General features: G+C 36.5%; 1 protein-coding gene across 3 annotated transcripts; it reads left to right on the forward strand.

The window, feature by feature from the left end:
• The first annotated feature begins 1,525 nt into the window (after positions 1–1,525).
• Rsrc2 (arginine and serine rich coiled-coil 2) lies at positions 1,526–19,570 on the forward strand. 3 transcript variants are annotated; one of them, XM_026402931.2, is made up of 10 exons: positions 1,526–1,665; positions 5,665–5,821; positions 7,546–7,589; positions 9,992–10,182; positions 11,145–11,348; positions 13,258–13,380; positions 15,628–15,707; positions 16,800–17,032; positions 17,683–17,772; positions 19,277–19,570. In XM_026402931.2, exons 1-10 carry the CDS (start codon positions 1,660–1,662, stop codon positions 19,454–19,456), a joined length of 1,308 nt encoding a protein of 435 aa, XP_026258716.1. In that variant the 5' UTR covers positions 1,526–1,659; the 3' UTR covers positions 19,457–19,570. The 3 variants fall into 3 exon arrangements, with proteins under 3 accessions (XP_026258716.1, XP_026258717.1, XP_026258718.1); XM_026402932.2 differs by having other exon boundaries at positions 16,803–17,032; XM_026402933.2 differs by lacking the exon at positions 1,526–1,665 and adding an exon at positions 8,391–8,468 and having other exon boundaries at positions 5,777–5,821; positions 9,970–10,182.
• Positions 19,571–20,132: the final 562 nt, after the last annotated feature.

Here is a 20,132-nt window from a genome sequence, read left to right on the forward strand (position 1 = left end):
GAATGTATTGGGACCTACCCAAATGAGTTGTCTTTTGAGTTTTGAATATTCACAGAACAAGGCTTGGTTCAAGGCAAACACTCAATTCTACCTGTTTGCTAATTTGTTATTAGTGGAAGCAAGTAACCTTTGGTCAGGGAATTTAAGGTCATATGACTTTAAAAAGAGGAAAAGGGTTTACTAAGAATGTAAACAAGTTAAAATAAAGCACATCAGCAAGCAAGAGAATTGTTGTAATGGCTGATATTTGGAAATTAAGGAGGTTAACATAGGAGAGACAGGTTGGGATGAATACTTTTTTAGGTCTCGGTTTCCTACATATGTGAAACAGAAAATAAGTTTATATTCTTGTAGGAAGAATAAAACACAAAATAATTAATATATATGGAGTGTATTCACATGCCCAGCAGTTTTGCAAGCTGTATTCATTTAATCCGATTTATTTTACAGTTGAAGTACAGAAGTCAGGAGTAGACCACGGTCACCTAAAGGAAGTAAATGCTGTAAAGCCAGTGAGTGTCCTTTTTGATTGTTAGACTGGCTTTTGACAAAAGTAAATAAATGTACAAGTAATTACCATCAGTGCTCAATGTTTTGAAGGAAACAAACAGTGCTCAGGTAAGTGGGGGAAGGGTAACTTAAGAAAAGCCTGTTGGGGAAGGGAAAGAGGTGCCATCTAAGCTGGGAACTAAATAGCAGGAAGCCAAATATGCCAAGCTCGGAGAGAACAACGATTTAGGCACCGAGAACAAAACGTAAAGGGTCAGAGGATGGACAGAATTTAGAGCAGCTGCGGGGTCCCTGCAAGAGTGGAAGATGATGTAGAGATAGGTGGAGCCGAATGAAATCTCCACTACCAGAAGAGATTATCCTCGGTGCAAGGAGAATACTAAAGAGTGATATGATTTCATAGTCGTTTTGCGAGCACTCTGACTGCAGGATGGAGAACAGATTAGAGAATATGATAATAAGCGAGACAAAACACTGTTAATTAGGTTTCTAAACATAAACCCTCTCGGATACCTCTGCCAGCAAAAACTACTTCCAACCTCTCTCCCGCCAACGTCTAGCGGGGGAAACGCCATGCAATGGGCTGAAGCCGCTATTTCCACCTGGTCCCACCCCCAAGTTCCCAACAGCAGCACGAAAGACCCTGCTCACCTGCAATTGAAGAAACTAAAAGAGAACACCAAGTATTCCACCCCTCTTCCTGACTCACACAACCGCCCCTAATCACTTTAGGTTCTATCCCACAGGTTTAAATTGGCGGGAGAATAGCAATTCCAACCCCTTCTATGGCGGCCGAGGAAGGCCAAGATTGTTGTTTAATCGAAATAGGAAGTCGCCCAACCTCAGACTGCATTCACTCCTACCTCCCGACAGCGCATTCTAGGGTGTATTGTTGGCTCCGCCCCCTTCCCTGGCCTTATGCGCCTCCTTCGAAAAACCAACCAATCACCGCCTAAAGCCTCGTTGCTATAGATACTCATCACCACCCCTTTTCCTCCCAGAAAGCAGCGCGACGCGCTGGGGCCTCATCCCCTTTGTGCCATCCGGGTCTCTCGCGCGAGCGCTTTAGTCTGTGGCGAAGCTTCGGGGCGGCCGGTACTGTTGAAAGCGGCAAGTGAAGGTGCCGCCTTAGCGGCCGGGTTCTGGACTATGGCGGTAGGTACCAACTCATGAGTTTAAATTCAGGGATTTTTTTTTTTTTTGTAGTTTCGAAAGAGTACGTGAACGGCTCCAGGGCTGTTCCCCGCGCGTGTGTGTATGGACAAAATGGCGCCGCGGCCTTCTTCTGCGCCCGCCATCATGGCTGCCCGCTGTCGGGAGGGGGAAGGAGGGCGGCGTCGGTGGGGGTGGGGAGCCGCAGGGAGTGCATTTTTTTCCAGAACTTTCCTTATCTCTTCCCGAGTCAGACGTTCCTTTTGGCCCACGGGAATGTCCCCAGCTTAGCTTAGATACCTTGGTGGTTTACATTGAGTTTTCTTAGGGCTTGAAAATTTGTATTCGCAGAGCACGAAGAGGCTGGAGAAGAGAGAGAAATTAGAAGTCATCTCTGAAAAGTATGGGGTCCAAAAGGCGGTGTGTGTAGGGGACGGAGTGTGAGGAGTCCGCCTCTGGTCTCGGGGTGCGTTCGTTGGGTGGGATGGTGTATTCCTTGCACAGTTCCTTTCAGTGCTCACCCGTCGGCGCCCAGATCTGCCCTCAGCCAGGAGCTGGGATGATCTTGGGGAGAGCGAAAATGCCACCGACTCGGATTCGGAACTGTGATTCCGGCATAATCCGAAGGGATCGTAATAAAATCGGTTTAAAATGTACATTACAATCCCGCCGTATTAGTGGCTGTGTTCCTCTAGATTTAAGACGCTTTCGTTGACCCCAGTAAGAACTGCAGATCGTAAATCACCGGTTCTGAACGCTAAGCCTGCCCCGGGTATAGGATGCCCACTGCCGAGGGAGTATGTGATCGCTTTGTTTTTGGTGAACCAGTTAAAAGGAAAGTGTAAGCATTATGCATTCCTTTTTACTGACGAAAAGGTTACATCTTTTTATTTTAGAAAATAAGTAGTACTCTTAAGCACAAGGTTTACTCTTATTAATTGGCATATTCAGAGTTAGGTAGGGTCGGGCGCTTTTCTCCTTCTCACCCCCACCTGGCATATTTGAGCTTAACAATTTTTTATATGGATTTGAAGGGTTGGTAAGTTAGTACTTGTAAACTGATTTAATGCTCTGTTCGGTATTGTTTGGGGCCTCTTGGTACACTTAAAAGGTAGTGTTGGTTTGGTGCAAGTGGTGGGAGGATTGGGTATTTTAAAAATACCATTTAGGGCCTGTGGCTCAGTGATAGAGCGCTTGCCTAGCACGTGTGAGGCCCTGGGTTCGGTCCTCAGCACGACATAAAAATAAATACATAAAATAAAGATTTTTTTTTTTTTAAAAAAGTAACATCATTTAAAGCATTTGTTTCAGCAGGGCCTCGTGTGATTAAAAAGACAATGCCCTGGAGAAGTGGCCTAGTATTAAATTCAGTGTTTGCCTTTGTACTGGAGACAGATTTGTTCCAAGTACTGCTAGGGTTTTCAAGTCTTAAATTGTAGGAAACAAGTGTTTCTGATGGAGTCAATCAATAATAAAGGTAGAACTCAGTTTTGTTGGGTAGTTTTGTGGTATTGGGAGTTAACCCAAGGCCTGATGTATCCTTGGTAAGGATTCTACCACTGAGCTACACAAACCCCATGCCATTTTATTTTTATTTTGAAACAGGGCTTCCCTAAGTTGCCTTAATCTCCCAAGAAGCCGGGATCATAGGCCTGCACCAGGGCAATGGCTGCAGTCAGTATTCATGTGTAGATTTTTGAATTGAAATGAAATTTGGAAATCATCAGAATAATTTTAATAATCAATTGATTTTAGTTTTTCTGGATATCTTCAATATGCTTCCATAAAATATCCTCGAATAAAACTTACGCATATGCTGTGGCCACCTAGCATGTCTTTTTTTTTTTTTTTTAACCCTGTTTTTTAATTAATTATATGTGGTGCTGAGGATGAACCCAGGGCCTCAAACATGCTAGGCGAGTGCTCTCCCACTGAGCCACAACCCCAGTCCCCTATCATCTTTTTGATGATGGCATAGTGTTTGCTTTTCTGTTGTACTTTTACAGATGCAAATGGCTATTTAAGTTATTGTGTATCACGGGGTAGTTTTCTTATAGTCAGGCTTCTGTGCTATTAAGTATGTAGTTAAATTAACTTTTGGCTGGAAAGTTATACTAATTGGGCTAAGGTACTGTCTTTTCTATTATAAAAAGTTGTTTTCGGGCTGGGGATGTGGCCCAAGCGGTAGTGCGCTCGCCTGGCATGCATGCGGCCCGGATTCGATCCTCAGCACCACATACAAACAAAGATGTTGTGTCTGCCGAAAACTAAAAAAAAATAATAATAATAAAAATATTTTTAAAATTTCTCAAAAAAAAGTTGTTTTCATGTGTGTGATGGTACATGCCTGTAATCCCAGCAACATAGATTCTTAGCAACTTAGGGAAACCTTGTCTCAAAATGAAAAATAAAAAAGGACTGGGGATGTAGCTCAGTGGTAGAGCGCCCCTGGGTTCAATCCCTAATACCCAAGGAAGAAGAAGAAAAAGTTGTTTTCAGTTCTCATCTTGGTTATCTACAAAAGTAAATGTTTATGTACTTTGTCGTGTAGGTTTGAGGTGCATTTAATTTACCAAGTAAAGGCTGTACAGGTACTTATCATGTAATAAGTTAATTTGAAAACTAGTCCTTGTGAATAATGATGAGAACAGAAATAAAATGTTAAGTGTTGAGGATCAGTATTATCCTTAATTGTTGTGGTACAGCATTATTTATTAACAGTAGAGGTAGCAAAAAGATACAGTATCATTTAGAGGCCTAATACATAATTTGTGTTTCAATTAAACAATCTTTTTATTGCTGGGTTGAAGCATTGTATTGATAGTTTTGACCCTCGGTGAATACAGTTTGAAATAATGCAACTTTTTACATCTCATTTTATTCTATATTCATTTTCTGGTCTCATCTTTGAAGAAGTTCCATCGTTGTGTGATTCCCTATTTACCCAATCCAGATTTCTTCTGATGTCCTAAGTGAGAAGTTGGTAAAGTTTCTTAAGGGCCAGATGGTAAATACTTTTGGCTTTGTGGGCAATGTGCCACATTTTTTACTTGTTTTTATACCCTTTTAAAAAAATGAAAATTCTTGGCTTTAGATTATATAGAAATAAGACAGTAGTTTGTTAACCCCTATCCTAAGTCAACTCCCTATATTGATTATTTTCATATTACCTTGTTTAACCACTATGCATTTTGCACATACAGCTGGATATTTCTCCAATTTGAATTAATTTCTTAATGTTATTCTTTTCAATTATAATTGGGATCAAACAATTCAGCAGAACCACAGAAACAATTTTAATGGGAAACTAATTCATTTCTTCCTCAAACAGGGATTAATTTATGTGCTGAGTGCTGTTAGGAAGAAGTCAGATAATTGCCTTCTATAAACTAGAAAACTGATACATAGGTGAAGGAATTTCCTTCAGGTAAATCAAGTTCTGGAAAAGAATGTGTATGGTTGGTTGATTTAATTTTAAAGTTTATATAAAGGCCTGGGTATGTAGCTTGGTGAAAAAGCACATGCTAAAGTGTTTCAAAGCAGAAACAATGTTTCCAAAGCCCAGAGCACAAATGATGAGAGGCAGGCCATGTTTTGCTGCAACTCTGTGCCAAGGGGCTATTTTCATTAAAGGGGATTAATGAAATTAAGAATGGGTTCTCTTAGATAAGTTAATATTCTGCTTATTTTATGATATTTAGAAGTATTCCCTATGTTGTAAGTAAGTAATGGTCTGAAGATACAGCTCAGTCTTAGAGTAGTGCTCACCTAGCCAGTGCCAGGCCCTGTGTTCAGTCCTCAGCACAGAAAAATAATAATGATAGTGGTTCTGATTAGAAATTACAGGTACATCAGTCTAAATATATATGGTTCTCTTTGGATAGTTGTTTTGAGCCGTTTAGGCAAGTTATTATACTATATGTATTTGGCTACTTGGAAGTAAGCTGCTCTGATTTACTTTTTGTAATACTCAAGGATAACTATCTTCTTTTTTACTTTTAGGCTAGTGATACAGAACGAGATGGACTAGCCCCAGAAAAGACAACCCCAGATAGAGATAAGAAAAAAGAGCAGTCAGATGTATCTGTTTCTCCTAGAGCCTCAAAACATCATTATTCAAGATCACGATCAAGGTCAAGAGAAAGAAAACGAAAATCAGGTAAGACAAATTTGTTGGTAAAATTAATAAATGTTCTTTTAATTGAAAATGGATAATGAAAGTATATTGGTTATTTTTTATTTTAAGATGGGTCTCCTTAAGTTGCTTGGGGCCTCAGCCTCCTGAGCTGCTGGAATTGTAGACACCTGCCACTTCACCTGGCAAAATAAATATGTATTATTATAAAGATAAAACTAAACTGATAGAGAAAGTGTGGGGATTTTTACTATTTTTAAAAAGTTAGTGTTGAAATATATGCAATTCAATGATAGAATGATGGCCAGCACTTTAAAAAAAAAAGAAAGAAAGAAAAAGAAATTAGTATCATTACTATTGAAGGAAGAGGTTAATAAGTGAGAGAATAGTTCAGACTTTTAAAAAGTTTTTAACACAAGCTGGGCATGGCAGCATATGTCTGTAATTTCTACTTATCAAGACACTGTCTTTAAGAAAAAGAGGAGGGCTGAGTTTGTAGATCAGTGGTAGAGTGCTTGCCTGGCATGTGTGAGGCACTGGGTTAAATTCTCAGTACCACATATAAATGGATAAAATAAAGGTCGATTGACAGCTTAGAAAACGTTTATAAAAATAAAAGAAGGGCTGGGGATTGTAAGACTCAAATCTTACGTCATTTATCCCTATTGTTCACAGATAATCATCTACAAAATATTATTTTGTCTGTCTATTTGAAACTGGTATTATCATAACCATTTTGTTTTCCCACATTCTTTAAAATATTTTTAAATTGTAGATGGACACAATATCATTCATTTATTTATTTATTTATTAGTGTGGTGCTGAGGATCAAACCCATTGCTTCACACTTGCTAGGCAAGTGCTATACCACTATAGCCACAGCCCCAGCCCTGTTTTCTCACTTTTTACTGGTGGATTATAATTATACATAGTGGAATTTGGTGTCACATATTTGTACATGCACACAATATAATGATATAGTCTGGCCAGTCATTCCCCAGTATTTCTCCTTTCCCTCCACTTCCTCCCTCCCTCCATCACTTTTCTCTGCATAATCATTTTTTAATGGAAATTTTTCTAAGCTAATAAAGCATTCTTTAGACATCTTCAATAATATACCAAATGTAATCCAACCTGTTTATTTTCTTTTTTGTTTACTTCATAAATTTGCTATGTACTATAGAAAACAAGAGGGACTAGTCAGGATTTTGTTGAAATATTGGAGAATTTGTGACTGAAAGGGAGGGAGTATGGTGGTATACACATGTAATCCTGACTGCTCACAAAGCTGAGGATGAGGCTGAGAATACAAGTTCCAGGCCAGTCTCAGCAACTTAGCAAGACCTGATCTCAAGGACTGGGAATGTAGCTTAGTGGTAGAACATTGACCTAACATATGCTGGGCCCTGGGTTTGATCCCCAACACTTTAAACAAAAGTATTTGTGACTGAAAGACAGTGTTTGTACTCTTGGCTTAATTTTTTTTATTCACATTGTTTGATATTCTTAATATAAATAATTCTTCTCCTGCCATAAAAAGTATAGATATTGGAAGATGAACAGGTAGAATTTTAATTGTAGTTGGACACAATAACTTTTATTGTATGTGGTGCTGAGGATTGAATTCAGGGACTCTCATGTGCTAGACGAGCACTCTACCACTAAGCCACATCCCTAGCCCATGGAAATTATTTTTGATAACAGCATTGAAATTTGTGTTTATGTTGAATTATTGTTTGTGTTCACAGATAATGAAGGAAGAAAACACAGGAGCCGGAGCAGAAGCAAAGAGGTAATTAACACTTTGTAGTGAATAGGTACTTTAAAATACTTGTAAAGTATCTGGTAGAAATGTTTGTGTGACTATATTACATTGTTAAGGTAAGTACCCAAACTTGAAATTTAAAAGGTTAATTGGGTTATAAAATAAGCATGATTTGGATTCATCCTTTTTCAAGAAGATAGTTGTTTATATGAAAAGTGCCTTCAAAAACTTAATTTTATTATATTGTGAATATATTCACAATAAAAATTTCATATGAAGAATATAATTGGTTTTTTTAGGTCTGTCACACAGAGCTTCCATTAATCTGAGGTCCCGAGTCTCCTTAGCCTGACAGCTGCTCAGGATTTTTAAATAGCAGTCATCTTTAAGTAGCAATACCCTAGATATCTGTGGGCTACTTTTTCTTCATGGTAGGTAACAAGAGTTCTCTTTTCTTTTGTAAGACTTAATGGATTTCCCTGATAGTGTTGAACTTTGAAGTACAGGGGTAAGTAAGGGACAGTAGAAAAGGTGGCAATGACAACAAAACTTGAGGATAAACAAAGGCAGCGGCTATATTTCAAAGGAGTTTTAACTTGCTCACCTGAGAAGACAAGGAATGAGCCAACAAGGAAGAGCAGATGTAGCAGCAAGAAAGGGAGAAGAGTCTGATGGGGGCTGGGCAAGGGACTCCTAAAAATATGGGCAGGGACTTCACCTCTTCCCCTAATGGAAGCTCTGTTAAATTTTTAATTTAGGAGAGTTTTTGTGAAAATGACTATTTTGTTTAGCTCACATGATAACATTTCTATAATAAATCATACTCAGCGTGCTAATGCGCGAAGAGACTGAACTGAAGACGCTGCAGACTCAGATAGCAAAATAATAAGCCTACTTCATGATAAGGTAACTATTAGTCATTCAAACTCCTATTTCCCTTAAATATCTTAAATCAGTTAAGGGTTTTAATGTTTTTTTTTTTTTTTTTTTTGGTTTTTTTGTTTTGTTTTGTTTTTTTAATTAGAAATGTTATGTTTGAAAAACTGGTTTGAAATAAACTAAAACTTTTGGAAATTTAACCATTTAAAAACTTTTCCAGTCTGCCACTATATGGCAAAATCGAGGAAATTTTCTTTTGTAAGGTCATATCACAGAGAACTGGCAATGAAACTAATATTAAACTTATATCTCCAGGTCTCTTATTTTTCTGCCAAGTAGAAAATCACTATGATCATTTTCAAACGTATCATCATGCATGTTCCAAAATGATTGGCGAAGTTTTTTAATTTTTTTATATTTTTAACAAAAATTAATCTCAAGTGAAAAGACATATACTATGGTCTGTTTTGGGAAACAAATAATGTATTTTGGTGGAGAAGTGGTGGCCTGGGCATCAGACGAACTGGGCTCCAGATCCGGTTCAACTACTGTTTAGCCTTGTGACTATAGAGATTAGTTTAATTACACATAATGTAAGAGGATGAAATTAGAGGATATGTGTTTCTTTTCAGATTTAAAATTTAGTGACAATAGAATGCTTGGGATTTTAACATTTAACTACAAGATGGGTTTGATAAATCTTAGTGTGGGAAAATGTTTAGCACTTCCTACTTTGGTATTTGTGCAATAAAATAGGAGAATTGATCAATACACTTTTAATTTTAGCTGATTCTGAATGCGTATGTATTTAAGTCTTGATTTTAACCAAAATACGGGGGGATAATGTGTTGTATGATGGCATAGGGATTAACTATTTACTCTTAGTTTGAGTTTTTAAAAATTAAAACAGGTACAGTTGGCATTTTGTACTAACAGGTACACGAGATGTAATAGAACTCTAAACCTATTGGAATTTGCAAGATAAATTGCTGATTCACAGTTAAGATATTGGGAGAATACAAAACTAATTTTAGAGACAATGTGACATGCAAAATAGGTATGAAAGGGACACATAACTGTAATTTGAAATCGTACAAACTTAATGTTCACTAAAATTAATTATACTTAGCTTTCCATTTGAAATGCATTTTCTAGTGCATTTCTTTTTGTCCTTATTGTTTATTCTTTAAACTTAGTATTCTCTGGATTTTGAGATTGATGTATAGATATGGTCTGTATTTTGTTTTTTTAAACAAATGTTAGGGATTCCTCTATATCTGGTGTAATGGTTTTCTGATATTTCAGTTTCAAAAATCATTGTTTTCTTGTGGTATGAATATATCTTGGGGGGAAATTGTATTTTGTGTTTATTTTTAAAATTAGTAATTAAATCTGCAACATTTGGGTGATGTGAAACTAGATCATTTTTTATTTGCCACACACTCCTAAGGTTACTAATGTTGCATCACAACATTTTTGTCTACTGATACCCATACTAACTCTTTTTGTTGCACTATTTTCCTGAAAGAACCAACTTCTTCTTAAAACAGGCAAGAAGACATGAATCCAAAGATAAATCTTCTAAGAAACATAAGTCTGAGGAACATAATGACAAAGAACATTCTTCTGATAAAGGAAGAGAGCGACTAAATTCCTCTGAAAATGGTGAGGACAGACACAAACGCAAAGAAAGAAAATCATCACGAGGCAGAAGTCACTCAAGATCTAGGTCCCGTGAAAGGTAAGTAGTTTTGGTATTATCCATAAGCACTTTGTTTCGCTTTAAGTTACTTGAATTTTCTCAGTAACTTGTTACTAGGAAAAAAATTTATGTATTTATTTTAGTTGTAGATAAACGTACAGTATCTTTATTTACTTTTATGTTTTGCTGAGGATCAAACCCAGTCCTTCACACATGCTAGGAAAGTGTTCTACCACTGAGCCACAACCCCAGCCCCTGGAAATTGATCGTTTCTTGCTAACTTTAATAGCTAGAACATTTTAATCTTAGCCTTATGTTAAATCCACAAGTGATGTCCAAGATAAAAGGAGTGAGAAATGGTTAACATGTTCAATTAATGGATAGATTTTCTTCAGCCATTTACTGAGTTTTGTGCAGTGAAAACATTATATTGAGTTACTTAGATAGTTTAGGCCAATAGAGAGTCTATTTACACCATTGATGTAGAAGGTGTTTGTTCCAAACTCTTTGCTCAAGTTTTTTTTGTTTTTTTTTTTTTTTGTTGTTGTTGTTGTTGTTTGTTTTTTGTTGTTGTTGTGGTAGTGCTAAAAAGAATTTTTAGAAACTGGGTAATGGTTAAAATTTGGAGATTTTGCATTTGGGAAGCTAGTGTTTAACATACATTTGAATTTTTTCTGTGGGTAGTAAGTGGTGATACCAGACTAGTCCAGATTTAAATATGATCTTTAAGCTTTATATATACTGTGGTAGGTAAAGTTCAGGCTTGAAACTTAAAATAGAATTCAGTTGAGGAAGGATGCTTTGAACATTTTGACATGTTATAGCTTTTCTATTCCCATTGAGACTTCATCATATAATAATGAAGGTTATAACGCCTTCCAAAACCTCAGTAATCTTTTTTTACAGATGAAAGTTTATTGCCTGTCTTCATTGCATTATTACAGATAATGTTCTTAATGTATGGAATTGAAAACTCTTTAAGTTGCATACTTGAATTTCAGGCGCCATCGTAGTAGAAGCAGGGAGCGGAAGAAATCTCGATCCAGGAGTAGGGAGCGGAAGAAGTCACGATCCAGAAGCAGAGAGAGGAAGAAGTCTCGATCCAGAAGCAGGGAAAGAAAACGGCGGATCAGATCTCGTTCCCGCTCAAGATCAAGACACAGGCATAGGACTAGAAGCAGGAGTAGGACACGGAGTAGAAGTCGGTAAGTACTCATTCTGAATAAAATCTGGTAGACACCTCATAGGGGGTGTGTGACAACCCAAGAATGTTAATACTCAACCAGTTTTATTTACAGATTAAGGTAGAATTGTTCTACTCATAACCTCACTAATAAAAAAAAAATCGAGGGCCTAGCGATATGGTGCATGCAAGGGGCTGGGGTTATGGCTCAGCAGTAGAGCACTCACCTCTCATGTATGAGACCCTGGGTTCAATCCTCAGCACCACATAAAGGTAAATAAGTGAAATAAAGGTATGTCCAACTACAACTACAAAATAAATATTTAAAAATACACACATCTAAATACTTAGCATTTTCAGTCTCATTACATCAGTGTATGTCTGATAGGCAGGTATAAAAAAATTGTGAGTTAAGTTCATTCAGGTTACAGAGCTTAAGTAACTTGCCCAAGAAGTCCAAAATTATACAAAGTGCTAGAGTGAGTAATGAAAAGGGATGAGACATAGCTCAGTGGTAGAGTATCCTTGGGTTCAATTCCCAGTACATGGGGTATAAGGAATAGCGAAGGATCATTAGTTGGCAGTGTAATTAGTAGGACAGCAGGAAATTTTAATAATATTCTTAATAGAATTTTCATTTAAATGCTATAATTAACATAATATGTATGCTAACTTACCAGTATTCATTGTAATGCTTTTAATTTATTGAAGAAATACAATTGAGGGGCTGGGGATGTGGCTCAAGCGGTAGCGCGCTTGCCTGGCATGCGTGCGGCCCAGGTTCGATCCTCAGCACCACATACCAACAAAGATGTTGTGTCCGCCAACTAAAAAATAAATGTTGAAAATTCTCTCTGTCTCTTCTCCTCTCTCACTCTCTCTTTAAAAAAAAAAAAAAGAAAAAAAATACAATTGAAATGTAGGTGAAGATAGACCTATGTTTAGATTTTTTGCTTATCCGCTTGTTTGAACTTTTATCAAATCAGTGTCAGTTTTTACTCGGTTGTTTTTAATCTGTCATATACTAATTTGAACTTTAATACTGACAATGAGTCAAAGGTAGCTGAGGCAATCTTTTAATCACTTTTTGGGCAGTTTAGGACTTTAATTTCGGTAATTCTTTTAATGATAACTGATTTTCTAAAAACGTCCTCAAATTAATTGTAGTTTACTATACTAGAGCCTGGCACAGTGGCACACACCTATAGTCCCAGCTACTTGGGAGGCTGAGGCATGAGGGTTCTAATTTGGAGGCCAGTCTCAGAAAGTAGGATCCTGGTTCATAATAAAAAATTTTTAAGGTGGGGACAGGGCCTGAGAAATAGCTCAGAGAAAGAATGCTCCTGGGTTCAATCCCCAGTTAAATAAGATTTGCAAATATTTGACCTTTCATTTCCATTTGTACATATTGACCTATGTTGTAAATAATTATAAGGTTAGTCTTTGCAGCCTTAGTTGGTATGATCTGTGTGCTGTGATGCCAGCCTGTAGTCCTGGCTACTGGGGAGACAGGATCACAGATTTCGGACCTGCCGGAGAAACTTGAGACCCTGTCTCAAAAAATGAACAGGCTAGGGTGTGACCTACTGGTAAAATGCTTGCCTGGCATGTGCAAGGGCCTGGTTTCAGTCCCTAGTGCTGAAAAAAAAAAAAAATAGAAATGGCTGATGAGTTGCCAGTGTGTCCATCTAAAATATGGAAGTTAAATAAATGGGCCATATAGATGAGAAACTTAAGAGACAGGGTCTCACTTAGTTGCTTAGGGTTGTTGAGGCTGGCTTTGAACTCAAGGTCCTCCTGCTGCAGCCTCCCACATTACTCGGATTAGAAGCATTCACCATTACACCCTGTGTATCATTGACTGTCATTAAACCATGTAAACAATTTTTTAAACAATTATCATAAGACTTGTAAAATGGCCTTTATTATAGAGATAGAAAGAAGAGAATTGAAAAACCAAGAAGATTTAGCAGAAGTTTAAGCCGGACTCCCAGTCCACCTCCCTTCAGAGGCAGAAATACAGCAATGGATGCACAAGAAGCTTTAGCTAGGAGGTATGTATGTTTTTTAATTTGTTTTTCCCTTTCTACATTTAAGTAGATGCCAAATTGTGTGGACAAAATGAGTCTTTAAGTCAGTATAATTCGGGTAAATTAATCATAATTTGTGAATTAAGTTTTTAATTCTCACCTTAGATGTTTGCTTGCTTGTGCAACTAGGAGGGTTTAGATGTCTGAAGCCATTCTTGTTTTTTGTCTTCATGATTAACTGGTTATTTTTTCCCAAGAAATCTAGTCAAACCACTGTTTGCATTTGATTTTTTTTTTTTTTTTGAGCCTTATGTCATCTTCAAGTACTGTTTTACATCTAATATGTTTTACCTTTACTTGGCGGTTTTTCTTTCTCAAAACAAAATCAAAGAATTCTTTCAATAGCTTTCTTAAGGTTGTAGCAAATAATACATATACATTATAAGCTAATTTATTATCTTGTAACATAGGGAGAACATTGTATTTCTTAAATTTTCTACTGTTTCAAAGAAGAGGGAACCACACACAACAACGCTGACTGAAATCTGCAAAATGCTCCAAAGAACTGCCTCAAATGAGGCAAGTGAAATAAACTCCAAACACGTTTTCGGTTTTCAAAAATTCTGAAAATTAAGTTCTTTGGATTTGGGTTTTTTCCCCCCTTTGTTTTTGTTTTCTTTTGGGGTTTTTTTTTTTTTTTTTTTTTTTTTTTTTTCATTATAAAAATACAGTTATCACAATGTAACCTGATGTGCTGCTGCCCTGTGAACCCAGCCTGGCAGAACTCCAGCTGAACAGCAGCAGCAAAGGTGTGAGCTCACCCCTTCTTCATTCCATTCACCTCAGTGAATGGTGTTAATTCCAGACCTGCAATAGCATTTTGATAGAACCAATACTACTCATATTTTCTTTCTGAAACTAAAATCAACATTATTAGGAAATGATTTACTCTAAAATCTAAACTAATTTATGATAATTGGTTCATTAACTTTGAGAAAGTATTTTCTAAGCCCTAATTTTGACTCTTTAATTTACATCTATACCATAAATATGTTGCACTTTTCATTTTTGGATTTACTGAAGTAAAGCTATTACTAGTGTCTAAAATTTTTTGATTTAGCCACTTAGTGGTCTTTCAGGTATGACAAATTCACATTAAATCCTCTTTGGGCAATTTTAAAGTTGTTTTGGAAATATTTTTCTTACCTTTGACCGACCTACATTTTCTTGTTAAGCCACATCAGAAGCTCTTATTACTCTCGGGGACAAAAAAAAGTCTTTGACTGTATTTCTCACATATGTGCTCAGTAAAAAAGAATGCTTATATATCATAAACTTTCTTTTTTATAAATTTCAACAGTTGTTAAAGAATATAACAATTGACTATCATTGTTTTTTATTAGCCATGTGTCCATCCCCCCAAAAAATACCTTTTCCCCAATCCATCCCTGTTTATGCCATGTTAAAGAGGAAGAGTGGCATTAATTTATTATTGGTAAATTGAAGAATCCTTCTGACAAAAAGGGTTTCTCTTTCAGGAACTGATCATGAAGATAATGTTACTCATTTGCTGTATAAGAAATCAATTTGCACATATTCATAATTTCAGTGTGAAGTGGAATTCTTTTTTTGAATGAATTTATATTGCCTGTGCCTTTGCCAATGACAAATTTCTTCACCTGCTAAAAGTAATTTCCTAATGCAGCCACTACCCACCCCCCTTTTATTAAGTTATAATAAATAACTTAGGGTTTGCTTGCCCTTTTACTTATAGCTTTTTAAATTTTTATTTAGGTAAAGACTATAACAAAGTATTTGGAAATAAAGAACATTGTTAGAATGAATTGGGCTGGCATTCTATCATAGCATTTTATCTTTACTCTAGTTGTCAGCCCTGTCAAAGATTGAAGAATTTTAAAGTTTTAACCATTTCTTTAGTGTGAAATGCATATTAAATTTCTAGTTTTTGACACTTCATTCAATTCAAAAGTGTTCATAAACAGTATTGTAAAGCACGTGCCAGCAATTCTGCCTACTCAGGAAGTTAAGGCAAGGAGGATTATTTAAGCCTATGAGTTGCAGGGCCAGCCTGGGCAGTATAGTCAGACCCTATGTCATAAAAAAGCGAACAGCATTGAAATGTTCTTTTGATAGGAAGAGGGTATTGAATAATTGGCTCGATTTAAAGTTTATCAAGTATTTTGTCTTTGTACATATATAAAGGTACATAGTGATTTATATTAACTGTTTAAATTTAATTGTCTTTGACAGATTGGAAAGGGCAAAGAAATTACAAGAACAACGAGAAAAGGAAATGGTTGAAAAACAAAAACAACAAGAAATAGCTGCAGGTAATTTTTTTCATTATACATATATGGGCTTAACCTTTGTGTATATTTTTAAAACTAATAGGAAAAAAAATCAACTGATTCCCTAAAATACCCATCAATACACTGTAATCATTTTTAGTGTTTTGCCACCTAATAAGTTCTTTATGAGGTTAGTTAACTCTAATCATTAGCTCTACCAGTAAACTACATACCTAGTCCCTTTATGCATATATATTTTCATTTTGTCCATTTAGATAATTTGAAAAGTGAATAATGACTAATCTTATTCACTTAGCCCTACAAATGTCTTCTATTATGAGTTTGAGAATGCAGCTTATTTAAGAAGGTAGATATGTATTATGTTTTACACCTGGCATAAAAGGTGCTTGAGAATGAAGTTTATCAGAACTTACTGTTTATAGAACTTACTGTCTATAAAATTGAGTCTAGAAGAAGTTTTATTTTGACATTCCTAGTAAAGAGTGGTGCTTTTTTTAATACTCCAAAATTTTATGTACTGCCATTTTGTTTCTAATAAAATAATTAAAAGACTTTCATAACTGAGTTCCTGCAATGTTAGTAATTTAAGAACTTTTCAAGTCTCTATACTCTGGACTGACAAAAATGAGGGATTAGAAGGGTCTTGCTGTTCCGAAAAGACATATCACGTGGAATTACTTGGCTTGGTATATAACTTTTTTAGGACATGGCCTTAGTATTGGTTAGATATGTTTAATACCTCTTTAATGTTATTTGTTTCAAATGAGATAGCTGTAAAAATACTTCAGAAAACATGACCATACAATTATTAAATACATTTTAATTATAGTTGTAAATGCCATAGTTAATTTCCATTGAAATCATACCTTCCTCCAGTTTGTATAATTCTTTTCATCCTCTGAGAAATGTTTGATGTGTAACTACATATTAGGGAAATACAGAAGCATTGGTGAACACACTGAAATGATAATGATTTATAAGGTAAACTTTTCCGTGTATTTGTTGGAAATAATCCTGCCATTTTCATAAATTGAAGGATTTTTTTTTCATGTAAACGTATTGATGTAAATTATAAAATTTGTCTTTGAAAACTCATACTTATATCCTCTTCAGCAGCTGCAGCCACAGGTGGTTCTGTTCTTAATGTTGCTGCCCTGTTGGCATCAGGAACACAAGTAACTCCTCAGATAGCTATGGCAGCTCAAATGGCAGCCCTGCAGGCTAAAGCCTTGGCTGAGACCGGAATAGCTGTACCTAGCTACTACAACCCAGCAGCTGTGAATCCAATGAAATTTGCTGAACAAGAGAAAAAAAGGAAGATGCTTTGGCAAGGCAAAAAGGAAGGGGTAAGCCCTCCCAAACTCTATTATTTATCCCTAATTAGCAATTGCTTGGAGAATCAAATTTCTGTTGAAAAATGCAAGTTTGAGCATTTCTCTCCTCAGAGAGTCTGTTTGCAGTAGTCTAATTTGAAGCAGAAAACATGAATGATTGAACTTAAAATCTTTCAAAAAGAATCAGTTACTACCATAACATTTATAAAGGGGGAAAAAATGCTACTTGGTTTAGGTACTCCATTAATGATATATTATGAGGTACTGCCAAGCACAGTGTCACATGCCTGTAACTGTAATTCTGGCTACTTGGGAGTCTGAGGCAGTGGTATCAAAAGTTTGGCGAATTTGCCAGAACCTATCTTAAAAAGTTTACAATTTTGGTCTCGGGGACACTCAACCACTGAGCCATATCCCGAGCCCTATTTGTATTTTATTTAAAGACAGGGTCTCACTGAATTGCATAGCACTTGGCTTTGCTGTCCTGTGTCACTGCACCTGGCTTGCTTCATTACTCCATAAGATAATCTTAATATCATTATAGATCCATTAACAGAAAGCCATAAATGCTGCTCTTTTAAAATTATGTTGCTGAGAGTGTTAATATCCTAATAAAAGGTATTTATATTTTCCACATTCTAAAATGTAGTGTTTCTTAACAGGACAAATCCCAGTCTGCTGAAATATGGGAGAAATTGAACTTTGGAAACAAGGACCAAAACGTCAAATTTAGGAAATTAATGGGTATTAAGGTGAGTTATACTTTGTATTAAGATTCACATTAAGGCTGGGAATGTGGCTCAGGCGGTAGCACGCTCGTCTGGCATGCGTGCGGCCCGGGTTCGATCCTCAGCACCACATAACAACAAAAATGTTGTGTCCGCCGAGAACTAAGAAATAAATATTTTTAAAAAAAATTATTTAAAAAAAAAAAAAGATTCACATTAAGCCGGGAGGCTGAGTCAATAGGATCGAGAGTTCAAAGCCAGCCTCAGCAATGGTGAGGCCCTAAGCAATTCAGTGAGACCCTGTTTGTAAATAAAATACAAAATAGGGCTGGGGATTGGCTCAGTGGTGGAGTGTCCCTGAGTTCAATCCCCGGTACTCAAAAAGAAAAAAAAGAAAGATTCACATTAAACCTATTTTGGCAGGGGCAGGGGTTGTAGCTCACTGGTAGAGCACTTACCTTTTTTTTTATTTACTTATTTATATTTTTAATTTTTTTAAATATCCTATGTGGTGGGGCTGGGGATGTGGCTCAAGCGGTATCTCTCTCTCTCTCTCTCTCTCTCTCTCTCTCCTCTCTCTCTCTCTCTCTCCTCTCTCTCTCTCTCTCTCTCTCTCTCTCTCTCTCTCTCTCTCCTCTCTCTCTCTCTCTCTCTCTCTCTCTCTCTCTCTCTCTCTCTCTCTCTCTCTCTCTCTCTCTCTCTCTCTCTCTCTCTCTTCTCTCTCTCTTCTCTCTCTCTTCTCTCTCTCCTCTCTCCTCTCTCTCCTCTCTCTCCTCTCTCTCCTCTCTCTCCTCTCTCTCCTCTCTCTCTCTCGATTTTTTTGAGATGAGAGAGAGAATTTCAATATTTATTTTTTTTAGTTATTGGCGGACACAACATCTTTGTATGTGGTGCTGAGGATCGAACCCGGGCTGCTCAAATGCCAGGCGAGCGCGCTACCACTTGAGCCATATCCCCAGCCCTCTCTATCTCTCTTAAAAAAAAAAAAACCTATGTGGTGCTGAGAATCAAACCCAGCCTGTTGCACGTACTAGACAGGTGTTCTACCACTGAACCACAACCCTAGCCCTGAAAGTTTTATATCTTAAGTTTTAGGAAATTGAGGTTATTACGTTATTATACTTTCCCTCCACCCTTTTAAAAACTTAACAAGCAATACCACCCCTTGGAGTACTCATGGCCCTGATTGATACTCCTCTGTAGTGTTTATACACTGTCAAATGTATTTTGATTCTTTTTTTTAATGGTACTGGGGACTGAACTGAAATCCACTGTACCACTGAGCCATACCCAACTCCTTTTATGTGTTGTTTTTTGTTGTTTTGTCTTTTTCCACAGTTTAAAATTGTTGGATCCCAATGTTCTTTACAAAGAACATTGTCTTGTATTATGGGTGATTAATGAATGGATGGAAGCCAAATGAGGTCAAATACTGTAATTTGAAAATACAAGTTAACTGTCACATCAAGTGAGAGAATCATCTCTTATTTTCATCAAAATGCATTTTAATATTTTGTCTGCTATTTAGAGTGAAGATGAAGCTGGATGTAGCTCTGTTGATGAAGAAAGTTACAAGACTTTGAAGCAACAGGAAGAAGTATTTAGAAATCTAGATGCTCAGTATGAAATGGCAAGATCACAGACCCACACACAAAGAGGAATGGGTTTGGGTTTTACATCTTCAATGCGAGGAATGGATGCAGTTTGAAAAAAGATCACACTTTTAAAGTTTGGGACTTTATAGACTTCTTGTTCTGATGTCAGGTCCTTGTTCACCAAACAGCTAGCATTCTAGCTTGCATGGGTGTTGCATTGACTTTAATTTATTGAAAAATACGATTTTTGTAAATATCAGATCAGTGATACTGGTGTTAGTGTTGTAATCAGGTTAAACCCACTTCCATTAAACTTGACAGGACTATAGAAAGACAATATTTTTTAGTTCATGAATTCTACTTTTCAAAAATATATTAAAGCTGCAGGTGGGATAAAATCTCATACATAGATTTTTTCGTGTCCGCTGTCTTGTGTACTTTTGTACTTAACCTTGTACAGTTATTTTCATCTCTTGAAACATGAAAGAAATGTTATGTAGATGTTCTTTAGAAGATCTGACCATTTGGTACATAATCCAGCAAATAAGCTGGGTGGTGATGATAATAATAAAAATGGTTTTCTCAAAACTGGTGTTAATTTAAATTACCTGGTATTCTTGTTTGAGTATATGGTTTCTGTAGCATTTTGCGATTGCTATTAGAAAACACTGGCTAGAAATTCCTTTTTATAAACAAAAATAGTTAACTATATGCTATAGGCAATACCATGGTGAGTTAAAAAAAATGTAAAGGGAAGAGGAACAAACAAATTTATTATTAAAATACTGT

Source organism: Urocitellus parryii, chromosome 3 (genome assembly GCF_045843805.1).
Source record: "Urocitellus parryii isolate mUroPar1 chromosome 3, mUroPar1.hap1, whole genome shotgun sequence".
Lineage (NCBI taxonomy): Eukaryota > Metazoa > Chordata > Mammalia > Rodentia > Sciuridae > Urocitellus > Urocitellus parryii.